The 17,128-nt window shown below is 45.6% G+C and overlaps 1 protein-coding gene across 3 annotated transcripts in view; it reads right to left on the reverse strand.

Moving 5' to 3' along the window:
• Window positions 1–12,016, reverse strand: part of RANBP9 (RAN binding protein 9) — an 88,493-nt gene extending 76,477 nt beyond the window's left edge. For all 3 annotated transcript variants that reach the window (XM_059179315.1, XM_059179317.1, XM_059179316.1), the window contains exon 1: window positions 11,288–12,016. In XM_059179315.1, the coding sequence (XP_059035298.1) occupies window positions 11,288–11,873 (586 nt within the window). In that variant the 5' untranslated portion in view covers window positions 11,874–12,016. The remainder of the gene's footprint in view (window positions 1–11,287) is intronic.
• Window positions 12,017–17,128: the final 5,112 nt, after the last annotated feature.

Consider the following 17,128-nt stretch of genomic DNA (forward strand, 5'->3'; position numbering starts at 1 on the left):
ATAACCATCACACGCCAACGAGATGCCCTCCTTTCCCATACAACTTCACCATATTACATCATTAAACAGCTGCTTACGTTTGCAATGCAAATAAGCACATTTTGACATGGCCCAAAAGAAACTGAATGAACTCAGCCTCTCCCTTTTATTACCATGAAAACCTGTGTCCCCAGATGTCTTAAGTATATAGGTTATGGGCAAAAGTTCTCAGCCTGGTGACCACTGAGAGGTGATAAAGTTGGTTAGGAAGATTAAAAACAAGAGTAGGAATATACAGATGCCCCCCCCCCCCAAATTGCTTTTAACATATGGAGGTAACCGATTTACACTGAGCTAAGCAGAAGAAAAAAAAAATAGCATATATCTGCAAAATTTGACACAGGTCCCTTCTTAAAAACAGACATCTAAACTGTAAATATGTGGGGCTCCTGGATGGCTCAAGTCAAAATCCCAGAGTCCTGGGATGAAGCCCTGCATCGGGCTCCCTGCTCAGCAAAGAGCCTGCTTCTCCCTTTCCCTCTCCCTCTGCCCACTGCTCCCCCTGCTTGTGCTCTGTCAAATAAATAAATAACATCTTTAAAAAAACAAAGTTTAGAAAATATGTGTTCAAATAATTGAGTTGCTTGGGAAATGGTCGGGCAAACTAAATTCATTTAAAAATTTTAGACAGTTAAAAAAATATATAAAGAAAACCCTGATTAACCCTGGAATCCTAAATCAACTAGCTTTTATTTTGGTTTTGGTTTTTCTGGAAGGGAAGTGACCAAAACTTTTAGGGATAAAGTAGTCCTAAGGTATTCTTAACAATGATGATGATGATGATGATAACAGTTACCATATATTTATGCTATGTGAAAGGCACCGCTCCAAGAGTACTATATTTGTTCACCTGTTTAGCACTCAAAACAACTTCAGAAATAGGTACTACTTATTATTAAGGGAAGATGAAGAGACTCGCCCAAGGTCATAATGTTGTGTGAGAATTCCAAACCAGGATTTGTGCTGAGATTTTAATGCAAGAAGTCCAATCCAGAGCAACTGAACCCACAGGAAGGACCCAGTTACAATGAGCATTCTGGGATCACTTCACTTGTTTTCCTATCTCCTATTCTTGCTACTTGTATGGGAAAAGAGAAGAAGAAAATTAGTATTTGAGGGTAAACTCTCTCTCGAAGAATTAAGTGCTTTTGTATAGATTTTTCTCATTCAGCATCTGTGAAATGGGTTTTAACGTCATTTTATTTTTTTAAATTAACCTCATTTTAAAGAGAAAAAACTCTTACAGATGTTATATAACTTGCCCTGAATTAGTAAATCATGCATTAAATCCATACATGAATTAAACTGCCCTACACTTTCCCCTCATGCAAAAATTACTATCAACAACTACATAATCCTTAATCTTCAAGGTTCTATTATACTCACTATGCTCTACTTAGACACTGGAAAAATGTCATAAAGGTTAAAAGATTTGTTTCATTTTTAAATTAAATTTAAATGTAAAGACCTAGGAAAAACCTGAGATGTCAGATTAAAAGCATTCATACTCTTGGGTAAGACTAGTAATGTCAGAGTGAAGGGCCTATTTCTAATAATGTTCATCAGCAGGAAGCTTATCACCTTGAATTCTGTGACAACCAGAAAACAACCTCACACTACCAAAGTATAAACTGTTAAAACTACGAAGTCTTCAATGTTAAGTATTTTCTATGTAGTTCAAAAAGAAAATACATTTATTGCTTCAAAGCTCGAAGACCAGCAAGACCCCCTCTTTCATTTCACAACCTGTCGATTCCTTGTAAATGGAAGGAACGGGTTTGAATGAAGCTCACCTCCAACCCCCGCCTCCACTCTCCAATATGCAGTTCCAGTTGCCTTTCTGGAAATCTAACTCAGTCTTCCTTGTACCTCTATTCCCCCATACAACTAAAATTCCTTAACAGTCTCCCATTCAGCCAAGGAAAACCCTGCTGATCAGGTCGTCAGTACTTTCCACCACCTTCCTGAACCTGCCACACTGGCCTGACCCTGTTCTTTGCCCCAACTCTTCCCCACACCAAACTGGAAAGTGCTATACCCTTCCTCCTTACCTGGTTATGTCCTGCTCATCCATTTGCTCTTAGCTCACGTCTTTCTTCCTCACTGACTCTTGCTCTAACCTCTCTGACTTGTTCAGCCTCCTTTATATATGACCTCACAGCAACACGTATCTGTCCCATACAACATTACCACACTTCCCAATTATTTGTGATTATCTTACTGCTCACATTTCAATTCCTGGGCCTCTTTACTCCCACTGACTTCCTAGTCTAATCATTCCTTCCTGAAGCCACACTCTGGACCCTGACATCACCTGAAACTACTCCACCTCTGAAAGAGTAAATTCTAATGAAATCTGTTCTGCTACAAAAAGCATTTCTTGAATACAAATTAACTCACATGTACTTGATAAATACAGGAATGACGTCAGCATAATAAAGAAGTCATTTAGTTCCTAACACAGCTTTTCCCGGTACACCAACGAAGTGAAGGGAAAAACCTAGCAACATACAAAAAACCCTAAGTCAAAAACCTGGGGCACTTCCACAAGTGCATTCCTAGTGTCCAAAGTTCAGTGCCTTCAGGAACTGCTACACCTGCCACTGTATTAAGCCATCTGGGGAAAATTCAAGCCCAATACTGATCAAAAAGTACTAAGATATCTCCTCTTTGTTTTTATCAGCATGGACCGTCTCTTGCATATTTACTTTCTACTTTGTGTTAGAACTCAATACTACTTTACTTTGCTGCTCTAATTAGCCACAGGGAAATTTCTCATTTGGCTCCTCTGACATACCTGTATTATGGTTTTTCTTTGTTTGCTACTTTCAGGCCCCAGAAGACCCTGGAGGCTCATCGTGCATGCTTCCTGCCCCAGTCCTAGAATCGGCCATTTCTGCAATCATCCATTTCTCCAGCATCTGGCTACTAAGCATGCTCCTTGTTACTGGGGTGTCACTGCTTCTGGGCTTTCTCATTGATAAGAGCAAGAAATATATGTATGTATACTAAACCCCTGCGTGTGTGTGTCTACATTTCTACACGTAACCGTCCATGTTTGTATTAGACCAGACATGAGGTTCCCACTAAGGTCTCCAACTTTATTACCACACCGATCATTCTAACATTCTCTCTCTGCTTACCTATAAAATTCCACCCCAGTGATAAGAAACTTAGCTCCCACCACCCACCATCCATTTAATTGTTTGATTCCAGTATACATGTATAGTAACAGCATCTGAATTGTTAATTCATATCCCCATGGGATACAACTTTATCAGTAAGTTTGGTTTCTCTTACTTTTAGTTTTATAGACTACTGATTTCCAAAGTTACCTGTGTCAGCACTCTTCCCCCTCTTCTCTGATGCTGTTTCTTATATTTGAAATACAGACAGTTTTATCACATTCTGCATTTTATCCTGGGATTTGCCCCCCAAATGATTTTTTTAATTTACATACATTAAAGTTCACTCTATATGGCTGAAAACTTCTGTGGGTTTTAAATATATGGTGTGATGGGGCACCTGGGTGCCTCAGTGGGTTAAAGCCTCTGCCTTCAGCTCAGGTCATGATCCCAGGGTTCTGGGACCGAGCCCCGCATCGGGCTCTCTGCTCAGTGGAGAGTCTGCTTCCTTTCCTCTCTGCCTGCCTCTCTGCCTACTTATGATCTCTATGTCAAATAAATAAATAAAATCTTAAATAAATACATGGTGTGATGTATCCACTAGCAGAGCATCATACAAAATACTTTCACTGCCCTAAAAATCCCCTGTGCACTGCCTATCCCTCCCCTAAGCCCCTGACAACCACTCTTTTTTACTATCTCTATCGTTTTGCCTTTTCCAGAATATCAGGTAACTGAAATGATACAGTATATAATCTTTTCAGACTGTCTTCTTTCACTTAGCAATATATGCCCTGGAGATCCACAGATGTCTTTGCAGGGACAGACAGCTCATTTCCTTATATTGCTGAATAATACTCCATTGTATGGATATATCACAGCTCCTCCATTCACCTACTCAAGGACCTGAGGCTGCTGCTTATTTGGGGTAATTATGAGAGAAGTCGCTATGGACATCCACATGTGGGTTTTCCTGTGGGCCTAAGTTTTCACATCAGCCCGGTAGGAGCTCAGCTGCTGGTAAAAGTATGTTTAGCTTTGTCAAAAACTGCCGAACCACCTTCCAGAGCAGCCGCATCACCTCGAGCTCCCACCGGCCATGCGCCAGCAACGGGCCTTGTCAGGTTTTCGTCAGGCTTTAGCCATTCTAACAGCTGAAGTCTGTACGCCTTTCCTCTTTGTCTGAAAGGGGGGGGGGGGGTTGTGGGCCGAAAAGGGCTAAACCCTGAATCAGATATTTATTTCTGATTAAACAGCTGTCAAGCACTTACATCTCTAAGAAGGAAGCCCAAGGCCAGGGCTTAAGGCTCTAAAGGATCAGCAGCCTGGGATGCTGGCCACAAATGCCAGTGCAAACTGAACCCGATTTTTCCCGTAAGACCCATTACTTTGGGCGCCCAATTCTGTGGAACATGTAGGAGTTCGTTTTCCCGGGAACACGTTTTTGGCACTGGGGCTGAAATGCCTGTATATTCCTCTAGGACACAACTCCCTATCCCCTCCCCTTTCTAAACACTTCGCTTCCACACTTCCTCTTGAACGTCAAGAGAACTCCCATTCCCTGAACGCTTTTTCCCCTCTTCCCGTTTTCCTCTTCCAGTAGAGGGTCCACGGTGATCACTTAAAAGCTCTCAAATATCCTTGATACTTCTCTCACATGCCTACCCTCCCACCACAGGCAGGCAGCAAAACCACAGCCTTAGAGCAATAGTAGACTCCGCCTTCCCTACTCTTGGCCGGGGCGGCTGCCCTCTCCCAAACAAAATCCAAGTCTTGCAACAGCCACCACTACGAAGCACTGTTCTCGGCTGGGCTCTGCCAGTGCTGTCAACCGCACACTGAGAAACCCCTCGTTGGCTACTGCCCCATTCCCCTCCAGGGAGGGCTACACGTTCTCATCACTCACGCGAAGCTTCAGCCCAGAACTCGGATAAGTGAGCACACGGCCACACCGACTTTATCACATAACGGGACTCTGCTGCTGTCTACGGCCCTGGTCCACTCCTCACTCTCCTATTACAAAGCGGTCAGTGTCCACAGGCATCTTCACCTCTTCCCCAGCTCCAGAGCAGTCACGTGTCCTCCGCTCTTCTTCAGGACTGCCCCGTGCTCCAGAACGGCTCCCCCCCTCCAGCCAGCACTGTCGGCCTCCTAAGCTTTTCTTCACCCTTCCCTTCTTCACTTTCCTTCCCCTCCATCTCTCAATCTGTACCGGCAGTGTCCCCAAAATAGCCACTTTCCACAAAATCCTACATGCCTTGGTGCTATAAACCACAGTCAATAATGCACTGGGCTTCGTAGTGAGCATAATTAACCTTTGTTTTTTTTTGGAACGTTAAGGTAACAAAAGCAAGTACTATTACTATTAATTTTATTTGCCAGAAGCTATGTTACATTCTGTTCACATTCACTGGGACTCTGCGCATCAGACTAACACGACACTCTCATCCAACTTAATGTCACTTCAGTTTCACCCACACCGCTGAGCTAAAACGAGACTTACTTAGAAATGATACAACAGTTTCTAACACAGTACTTTCCAAAGGGGTTTTTATGGATAATTTTGATTCTGTGGATCTTCATCGTCTTTGCTGACACTCGAAAGTAATCACCAGGCACAACCTAATTCCACTATCACCCATTTAAACCAACAACAACAACAATCCTGCCTTAACCTTCATCCTCGTGAGGTCTCCCTCCGCCTCTATTTCTCAAGACTAATCTGTATTCGCTATCCCCTCTGCCCGATCTCCACTACTGACTCTGATCTTTGCCCCATCACTAAATTCAGACTGCTCTTCTAAGGTCACAATGCTCTAATTTCCAAATCCAGTGGAAAAATTTCTCTGCTCAGCTCACTAAACCGATCTGTTGCATTTGACACTAAAGGTCACTTCCTCATTTCTGATACTCTGCTCAGCTTCTGTGACACCACACTCTTCTGCTGTCCAGGTACCTCTTAACGAGTGCTTCTTGGACTCTCCCCAGTCTTTTAATGCTGGCCTCGCTCAGCTCAGGGCTCCATCTGTGGCCCACGGCTCTTCTCACGTTACCTTCTCTCTCTCTCTCATACCCTCTCCTTGAGTTTCAGCCACCAACTAGAGGTAACTCCCAAATCAGTCGTGACCTAGACCCCTCCCCACACGCAGGGCAATTATGGTATGTGCCCACCCTTCCTACAAGAAACGGCCTCACAGGCTACCCCTACCGGAAGAAGCAGGGCCCAGACTCTCCTTGTGCCAGGAGGGCACTCTGTATTTCATAACTACCCTTAACAACCCCAAAGCCGATCCAACACAGGTTAACAGCCGACACCAAGGCCACCAGTCCAACACCACAGCATGTAATGAAAAGCTCTGCCCAACTAAGAATGATGGCAATTAGCTTATCCCATCTGTTAAGTCCCTCAGGAATCTGGAATAGGAAGGAAAAGGATAAACCAGTCAGGAGGGAGAAGAGAATTAAACAACCAGAAACTACAGCGGAGTCACTTCAGCACTAGAATCAAGTGAAAAGTCATGAACTCCAGCCGCTGCAACACTTGGGGCCACCTAACTCCGAAAGATCTGTTCCTGTTCCTTCTGGAAGGCTTCTCCAGGTTCTTCTGGTTTCTGTGAAGTCAGGTCATATGGCTGAGATTCCCATTCCTACACATCTCCAAATACACTGTAATACTTCCTTGCAATTATTCTTTGATTCACGGTTCACTGCAAGAAATTCACAGAGCTGGAAACCCAAATGTCACCCTTGGTTTCTCTCTCCACCACTCCATCAACTCCTATCAGTGTCACTTGAAAACATCACAAATACGTCTACTCTGCTCCACCCCACCACTGACCGGGTTCAGGTCCTCATTTCCTACAGAGACTTCTCAATGAGTTTGCTAGTTTCAGCCTTGTACTCCTTAAATCCATCTTCCAATTAGTTGTATAATATGACAAAAATGAAAATATGAACCAGTCACTTCCTATTTAAAATGCTTTGATGATTCCTCCTGTCCTACAGAATAAGATCTAAGCTCGATGAAACATTCCGAAGGCCTCTCTCAATCTTTTCCCAGCTGCTACTTGTCACACACTCTTAAATTCCAACACTCCAAAACTGCTTATAGATCCAAACATATACAGTAGTTCTCGCCTCTTAAGCTTTTAGTTATGCATTTTCACATATAATGCCTAGCCCCCCCTCCTCTCCTACATCCTCCTCATCTTGCGGGCCCAACGCTGGCCTCAGCTCTCCCAAAAGCTGGCCCTGACTCACCAACTTCATCACTTCCAGCATCAGCCAGGGGTCGATGCTCCTCCTGTCTTCCAGAGAACTCTTCCCTCACTACGCTTGTGTGTTTTACCTACTTTGAACTCTCTGAATTCAAAGATAGTATCTTATCACCTTTGCATGGCCAGAACCTGGCACAAAGTAAACATTCACTAAAAGCTTGTGGAATAAATACATGGAGAGCAAGGCATGTACACAAACTGTCCAGCAGACTACTTGCCCTACAGCAACAGCTCCATGAATTACCATCACTACTTTTCCATAAATGTGATTATTAGATTTACGTAATTCTTGCAACTACCAACTACCATTTTTGGAGATAAATTTCCCATAATACTGGCAGAGATCGCAGGGAAAAGTTCGGTTTGGTTTTTCAATTCCTTGATTTTAAGGAACCTTTTTATATCGTTCCCCATAATTCCTAAAAAACGTTTGTGTTGGTAGGCAAGCAAATATCAAGATATTTGTTTAACCTTAAGAAGTGCGAAAAAGTCAGTAAGTGATTCAAGAAGTATCAAAGGCCTGACGACTGGTGATACTGGAAGGGATGGGAGTGGGGAGCACAAGAAATGCCAGCTATCTGGTTAGATGCCATTAATAATGCTTCAATTAAAAGTGCAATTCACTAGTTCATGGCTACCTATCATTTCCAACTTTCACTTCTCTGTTTGTTTCCTGTAAGCTGCCCTAAATCAGTAGAATCAAGGCACCTGGACTTCTCCATTACCAAAAATTAAAACTCAATACAAAATGAGATAGGCAATACTCTATGGTAGGGAAGAGCACTAAATTTAGAGTTGGTGAAAATTAGTTTCCAACCCTGGCTTACTTGTGACTGGGAAAAATCTAACCCTCAGGTGCTCCCACTTTCTCACATCTCAAATGAGAATTCCACCATCTTGTCCAAATCCGCTAACACGTTTGTGTATATTAAAAAGCTTTGTAAAGTATCCAAATGTGATAACTTCACAAATAGAAAAATGCAATCTGTAACTGAAACATTTAGGACTAATTGAATCCATGGTCATATATATTAAAATGCTTTAAGTTGGAATAAAGTCCTCATTATAACTAAGTCTAAACTTGTCGCATTTGTACTTATTCGAAGCTGACATTTTTCAAAAAAAAAAAAGGGGGGGGCTATGCCTGAGTATTTCAACAGTTGGTGTGTGACTGCTAAGCAAAAGGTCGTCTTAAAAATTTTAACATAGCGTATACACACCCTGCTCTTCCTCTGCAATCCAATCAACTTTGACTGCATGTCTGGCATTGTTTAACATTAATCCCTTCGAATCATTTAAGGAACCATATGGCTTCCCAAAACAGCAATTCCAACTTAGAAGAATAACATCTTTAAAAACCAAGCATGTTCAGAGCAAAAGAAACCAAGAGACTTCTATTTCAAAGGTAAGAACAATCCTTACCATTATGGAAAATAATTATTAATCTTTTCAAACTCTGTAACATGCAAAAACATTTTATGAACAGTAGTTTTAATGTTAAAAATGTCTGAAAATGCTGAGGCAAAAATCAAAGTGGCACTATGAAATGTTAAAATTCACTCTTATTTTATGACTTCAAAGTTTTATTCTCCACTACCTATGACACTTCCCCTTTCCTCCCTTCCCCTATTACTGGGACAGAGTTGCCCAGTACTTTGGTGTGGTCCACTCAGAAGGCACACAGAACGACAACAGGAAAAAAAAAAAAAAAAAAAAAAAAAAAAACCCACACACATTAAAATAACAAGACAGGAGGAAGAGACAGTAGAAGGGGGGGGGGGGGAGAACAGTGTTTGTGACAAGGGGGAAGGGAGAGACAAAGGGTAGATAGAAGAAAGGGAGAGAAAAGAAAAAAGATAACAAAATCTGTTCTTCCAGAAGTAATGCTTCATGTTTATAAAGCAGTGAAATTTCCAGAAAGTGAATCTTAGTATTACACAACAAAAAGTAATAAAGAGGCCAACAGGAAAAATAATGGGAGGCAGCAGCGTCATAAATATTCCAAACTCCAACCAATTCCTCATAATCATGAACTTTTCTCTCATCCAAATCATAATTTTATGTAAAAGGAGTTAATGAAACTAATCAAGGCATGTTACAGTGCTAAGAAAAAAAAAAAAAAAAAACTCCTCACAAAACCGAGATCTCACGAAAATTCAGAGCTGGAAATTTCCTTACCATCCAGCTCAACTCTCTCTTGTCTCAGAGGAAGAAACTGAGGCCCCGTCCTGTAACACGCCTAAAATCACAGATGACTGCAGGACTCAGCAAAGCTAGAATTCTTTGTTCAAAAAATTTCCATACCTTTTGCCTCTGATTTTATAAGCTTATTATTAACCATCGACCGTAAATTTTAAGATAAAGTTTCGTCAAGTCTAACAAAAAGCCTTCCGGTAGCTAGATAAGAAGTAAACACTTCATAGCACAGCACTGTTCACACAAATTGGAACACAAAATCAAATAACAGCCTCCACAGAGTCTTAACAAAATGTCCTAACTTAAGAGAAAACAAAGGTCATTTTAGACCATTTAGATTAAGAAACAAAATATTTAAAACTGAAAGTACTCCTCTGGATCTATGGCTAAAAAGCAGGAATATTCCACAAGGCCTATTTTTGTGCGTGATTCTTTCCAGCCAAATCATTTGGTAGATTCTGTCGCCATTCGCCTTTCTAATTAAATAGCACTTATTTATCAAGGTTCTTCTCATATTTTAGTCTTGCATGCTTTAAGAATTTAACCACAAGAACTGTTTACATCCTCTAAGTCCCTGTCACTAGGATCTGATTAAGACCCTTCCTTTGTAGCCAATCAAAAGGAGGCTGCTTTGAATGTAAAAGCTCCTGCTTCAGGTTTGGGGCCTAAAAACTGGATGTGGTTCCAGACAGACTGATATATCAGACTGATTTTGTTTTCTCCCAGACAAGTAAACTTGACACATGCTATTATTTGGGGCTACATTTCAAAAATTCTCAAAGAAATTTATAATTTTATATAAAACTCATCTGTTTAAAGCTTTGTTTTAACAGGGGAGAGGTAGGTGAGACCAACACAAGCCTAAGGCTGCTTTTTGTTTTTGTTTTTAACTGCAGGTGTAAAACATAAGCCAATTTTCTTTAAAATGCTCTGCAACATTTTAAGAGACCCGTTTCCAATCAGACTTCATATAACACCAGCACGTAAATACAGGGCATTTCCAATCAGCAGTGGTAGGTTTCTGCTCCCCTAAAAAAAACACGTACTTCTGAGGTTCACCTGTTCTCCTCCCAGTTGCTCTGAGTAAGAAACACTGATGCCAAACTTGGGGCCCTTGTCCTTTTGTCCCCCCAGACAATCTCTGGCCTGATTTTGGACAAAATCCTCCACTGATTACCCCTCCCCCTATATATCCCTGCTCTCCCTTAATTAGAAATCATACCTCAGAATCGTGCCTCTGTTCCCCCTACGGAAGAAGAGAACGCCTGACCCACCGCCACCTGGAGAACAATGTAACCCAACTCCAGGTCCATAGATTCCTCTATCCGAGCCCAAAGATTTATCTTCAGGGGAAATCAGAAAGCGAGTTATGTCCTGTCATCCTGGATTCCCTCAAGGTGTCCTCCTCCTGGCCTAGGATTACCAACTCCATTACACCTAGGGGCATTCTACTCACCTGCCTTCCCCAAGAACCTGGCCCCTGTCCCCGCGACCCCGGTCCCACCCTCGCAGCAGCGGAACGGGCGGCGAGTCACCTCGGAGGGCACGGGGCCCCGGGCGGGAGGGGGTCGGGGGCGGGTCGAGAGTCGGCGGCGGCGGGACACGTCGGGTCAGTGGCCCCACTCCCACCGCACGACACACGCCCAGTACCTTTGTAGTGCACCCGCAGGTTGTTCTGAGAGAGGCCGATGTAGCTGAACTTGTCCTTCGGGCTCCAGGACCGCGGCAGCGGCGTCTCCTGCTCGTCCACGGCCGGGTAGAGGCGCTTCAGCCGCCGCTGCAGCTCCTTCTCCTGCTCGTTCAGGGCCGAGTCCCCGTGCGGGAAGGGGGCCGCGGCGCTGCTGCCCGCCGCCAGGGTTGCGGCCGGGCCGCCTCCGGCCGGGCCGGGGCCTGCGGCGAGGCCCGGGGGCGCTGGGGGCGCGGTGGCGGGGGCGGCCGCCGAGGCGGGCGGCGGGGGTGGCGGGGGCGGCGGCGGCGGGGCCGCGGTGGCGGGGGGCGGCGGCGGCGGCGGCGGGTGGAGGAGCAGGGCGGCCGCCGCGGCCCCCAAGCCGCCGCCGCCGCCCGCGCCGCCGCCGGGCGAGCCGGCCGGAGAGGAGCCGGCGCTGACGGCCGGGGGCGCCGGCAGGACGATTCCGGAGACGGGGGCCACGGCCGCCGGCGGTGGCGGCGGCAGCTGCTGCTGCTGCTGCTGTTGTTGTTGCGGCGGCGGCGGCGGCGGCGGCTGCTGCCCGGACATCCCGGCCGCGACTCAGCCTGCGGCCACCTCCACCTCTTCTCTCCTTCCTCCTCTGCTTCCCGGGGGCGCTGTCGCTGCGGCCGCCGGCACCAGGCGCCCAGTCCGCCCGCCCCGGAAGCAGGCGGCGGGCCGCGCGCCGAGGGAGAGCGCGACGGTTGGGGGGCTCGGAGACAGGGGGAAGCGGGCGGCGGGCCGGGAGAGGCCCCGAGAGAACGTTGGCCGGGGTGCGGGCGCGGGCCCGGGACGAGGCGCCGAGGGCGGGGGCGAGGCGGGAGCGCGGGCGCAGAAGGCGCGGTGGCGGCCGCGGCGGCCGCTGCTCTCGCGGCTGTTTCCCGGCGGGCGGGCCGGGCCGGCGCGAGACGCTGCGCGCGGGCGGCGCTGGGCGAGGGGGCGGGACGGAGGCGCGAGGGGCGGGGGCAGCGCGGGCGGCGGGGGGCGGGTCCGCGGGGGTCCCGGCGCGCGGGCCGCGGCGGCGGGGAGGGCGGCGAGGCGCGCGGCCGGAGCGGCGGAGCGCTCCTCCGGGGCGGGGCGTGAGGCTGCCGGCGCGGGGTCCCTCCGCCTGTCCCCGCCTCCTCCGGCGAGCCCGCCGCTGCCCCCCCCCAGCCCCCGCCTCCGGCCGCCCGCCCGGGCCCTCCCGGGAGAATCTCCTCCTACTTTACTTCTTTTTGTTGTCGTCGCCCCACCTCCTCCTTCCCCGCCGCCGTAGGGTTCCCGCTGGAGCGGCGGTGCTGCTTCTCGCCCAGGCGAAAGTAATCGAGCCCGGCTGGGGCCGCCGCGAGCCCGGCCCGCGGGCGCCCGGGACGGACGGAGCAGCTCGGCTCCGGGGGCCCGACGCAGACCCGGAGGTGAGCGGTCCCGAGAGCGCCCACGGGCTGCCCGGGCGCCGCTTAGCCGCGCTTGCCCCGGAGTAGGTTCCCTTTCGCCGCCTCCCTCTCTTTATTTCGCACCGAACTTAATACCCTGACATTTATCATATGGGGACAGGAAACCATTTCTGAAGGCAAAGTCTCCCACTTAAAATAGTGGTCATTCTATTAATTAATTTTATGAGGACTTAAAGTGAACTTGGTGTGGTAGAAGGTGCCACAGGAATACTAATAAAGACTGGCATATCTTCAAAGAGCAGGAACATAAACTGTATGAATACAAGATTGTGGTGTGCATTTAAGAAAGGGCTTCCAGAGACGTCAAAACATTTTATAGACTCATTAATTTCATAACAGACCTCTTTGTTAGGTAGCAAAGAACTAGGCACATTTTTAAATCTTTTTTTTTTTTAAAGATTTTATTTATTTATTTGACAGAGAGAAATCACAAGTAGATGGAGAGGCAGGCAGAGAGAGAGAGAGAGGGAAACAGGCTCCCCGCTGAGCAGAGAGCCCGATGTGGGACTCGATCCCAGGACCCTGAGATCACGACCTGAGCCGAAGGCAGCGGCTTAACCCACTGAGCCACCCAGGCGCCCTAGGCACATTTTTAAAACAAGGAAATATTCACCGAGGTCAGCAGAGTCAAAAATAGGACTTCCTACTTTGCAATTCCCAATAGAGTGCTTCGCTTGGTCGACTAATTTGGCACAATTTGCCAAGTGTTGCTCTCTGACCTATCCTAGCATTACTATTTTGCTTTCACCACTTCCCTTTGTTTGGGTCATCCTTTCCTTAGCTGGCAAAATCGATCTTAACGCGTGTAAACCACATGCTATAAATTCTGCTATTTTGTTTGCTTCCAAAGATACTGTGATGGTAATTGGCCAAATAAGCAAGGAATGAATGGTTTGTTGAATAGAGAATTATTTATTTTGTCTTGAAGAGGCTAGGTAAATGATGATTTAATTGAAGGCCCCTAATGTGTGGCCAGAACTAATAAAGTCATTCAGTCTAATTTCTCCCTCAATTACCCAGACAACTCGATGCCCTGGTGTTCTTTAATAAAAATACCCGATAATGCTAACCTATTGTTTGGTGACTTTTTTTCCAAGCCACTGCTCTTTAAATTACATGATGTCATTGTATTTAAATTGTTCTAAAACTTTCTTTTATATTACAGTAACAATGAGTTAAGTGTAAGCCAACTCCTTTTAAATATCAGCTAATCAAGGTTGAATTAATGGGCTCCAAGCCTCATCAAACTTTCTTGAAACAGTCAACAAGTTTTTATTTATGAAGATGTACTTTTCTGTGTCAACATGCTTGGAAACCGTTTAAAACCTTACATATTCTAGGAGCAGTTGAAAGAATGAAAGTATCTGACATTTTGTTAGAAGCTTATTTTTTTTTTAAAGATTTTTTTCATTATTTTTTTGACAGACAGAGATCACAAGTAGGCAGAGAGGCTGGGGGTGGTGGGGGAAGGCAGGCTCCGCACGGAGCAGAGAGCCAGATCATAACCTGAGCCAAAGGCCAAGGCTTTAACCAACTGAGCCACCCAGGCGCCCCCATTAGACGCTTTTTTTTTTTTTTTCCTTCAAAGATTTTATTTATTTATTTGACAGAGAGAGATCACAAGTAGGCAGAGAGGCAGGCAGAGAGAGAGGAGGAAGCAGCAGGCTCCCTGCCGAGCAGAGAGCCCGATGCGGGACTCGATCCCAGGACCTGAGATCATGACCCGAGCCGAAGTCAGCGGCCTAACCCACTGAGCCACCCAGGCGCCCCCCCCATTAGACGCTTTTTAAAGGAGTATCTGGTTGTTCTCCAAATAAGCCACCTCAAGAAATTAATGCCTTCACTTTGGGGGGAGGATGCTGTGAAATGGCCACTCTTTCATACTAAATTTGGCAGGAAACATAGATAATGTCATTTTAGAAAGCCACGTACTTGGTGATACTTATTAAGAGACATAAAGGTATTTGGTGCCTTTTGACTTACTCCCACCGGAAAGCCAAGGCCAAGTAATAAATCTAAAATGTGGCAGAATCTCAGGCTAACAAGAACTAGATGAAATATGCAAGCAAACAAAATGTCCAGCAGGAAGAGCCTGGTTGAAGAAATTGTCATATAACCCACTCAAAAGAATTAGGAATACAGGAGCATATCTAGCACATTTGCTTGAATTTTTTTTTTTTAAATCATTCTTTTTTTTTTTTTTTTTAAGATTTTATTTATTTATTTGACAGAAATCACAAGTAGACAGAGAGGCAGGCAGAGAGAGGAGAGGGAAGCAGGTTCCCTGCTGAGCAGAGAGCCTGATGCGGGGCTCTATCCCAGGACCCTGAGATCATGACCTGAGCCAAAGGCAGCGGCTTAACCCACTGAGCCACCCAGGCACCCGAATTTTTTTTTTTTTTTTAATGCATCCCTCTGCGCAGTGGAACTGCCAAAAGGAGGAGGCTGACCAATTAGAAAAAAGTGCTCCTTTCTCTTGATTTAGTCATTGGATATTGGGCCCAATTTCAGACCTCTTCTCTCTGGGCCTCTTACACAGGCCCAGTCTGAAATAAGTATTATACGGCTCCTTAAAAATATGGTTTTGAAAACACAGAAGAGAGATTATGATGCACTACATGGGAAAAGTCTCTACAGTAATTACATACTGCCAAAATTGTTACCAAAAAGATGTGAAGGGGAAAAAAAACCCACAAATATGTTTCTATAATGGGTAATCATAATATATCATTAAAAGTAAAATTTTTTGAAATATTATGAAAATATTTTTTTAAATTTTTATGAAAATATTAGACTTGTACATAGAGACATTTGTGGTAAAAATCCATTAGCCTTGGACTTGTACACAATCTTTTTGTACCTGTTTCCAGTTTTTCCCATGTATCGCTATAATACTGATATATATCTTTGCTATAATATTGATAGATATCTGTCTGCTGAGGTTCTCAGTAAGAATCAATAGAAGCCAAACCTGGCTCTCTTAAGCAGAAGAAACTTACTGGAAAGATACTGGGTAGTTCTCAGAATTGACAACCAGGCCTAAAAACAAAGGCCAAAGGGGTCAAGCAGCATACATGTACTGGCCAGGGCCCCACCGCTGGTCTCAGCAGCCACCATCTACCACCTAGCTTCTCATCCTTGTGACTCCCAATCTTTTCATCACTTGCTCTATTTTCAAAGTTGGTGAAGCCTCGGTTGCGTGACGGTGCCAGGGGCTACTGTGAGCAGAGATTCCCAGCTTCTCCTATGGGTGGGTTATAGAGGTTCTGAGAGTGATACCCTCAGCTCAGGGTAGGCCTGGAGGGCCTAGAGCCTGCAGAGCTGATCTTTTCTGGCAGTGAGCAGCCTCCTGCATTCACAGAGTACTTTACACATCATATCCATTTTCTATGCATGGCATGACATGAAAAAGGTTAGAACACACTGCCCTAGTGGAAAAAGGCCACTGATGCTCATCGTTGAGGATATCCCAGTACTAGGAAAGAGGGTCAGACTCGAGCCAGCCAGGTTCAGTAAATATCCATGACAGTAGCCTTTCTGAGTATGCTGTTAAGTGTAATGGCAAGTATCCAAGATCTGGAGTATGGCTTTAGGGTCTATATTAGTTATCTACCCCCAAACTTAGTAGCTTAAAATAACAACATATCACATAGTTTCTGAGGGGCAGGAATCTGGCCCAACTTAAGAGAGCCCTCTGCATTAGACACCCCCCCAAGCTGTCAACTGGGCTGCCCTCATTCCAAGACTTTTCAATGCGGAAAGGATCTACTTGCAAGCTCACTCCTCTGGTTATTGACAGGATTCCGTTCCTTGAGGCCATTGGACTCAGGGCCTCTGTTCCTTGCTGGCTATTGGCCAGACGTGGCCCTCAGTCCCTTGGCCCATGGGCGCCTCCAACAAAAACAGCTTGTGTCATCAAAGTGTGTCAGCCAAGACAGCAGTACCAGCAGGACAAAAGTCAGTCTTTTGTAGCCTCATCAAAGAAGTGCCATCATTTTTACCCTCATCTGTTTGTTCAAAGGGAAATCTACTAAGCTAGTCACTCTAGGTCACTAGGTCCAGCCCACATTCAAGGGGAGGGGATGATACTAGAGCATGCACAGAGACTTCAGAGTCCAAGGCTAGGTTAACAAAATCTAATGAGATTTTGCATCCTATCTAACCTGGCCAGGGAGGTCTATCTTGCTGACTATGACCACAAACCCAGAGATAGGATTCTTGGGGCTTTGGGTTCAGGGTGAAAAGGATCTGCATAATCACATGAAATAATACAAATGCATTATTTCATATTCATGTGTGAATAAAAGGAGCTATAATTCAGTGTTCATTCATAAAATAAACGTGAACCCAGAAGTTATTAAATTTAGAGGA

The sequence above is a fragment of the Mustela lutreola genome, chromosome 6 (genome assembly GCF_030435805.1).
Source record: "Mustela lutreola isolate mMusLut2 chromosome 6, mMusLut2.pri, whole genome shotgun sequence".
In the NCBI taxonomy this organism is placed as follows: Eukaryota; Metazoa; Chordata; class Mammalia; order Carnivora; family Mustelidae; genus Mustela; species Mustela lutreola.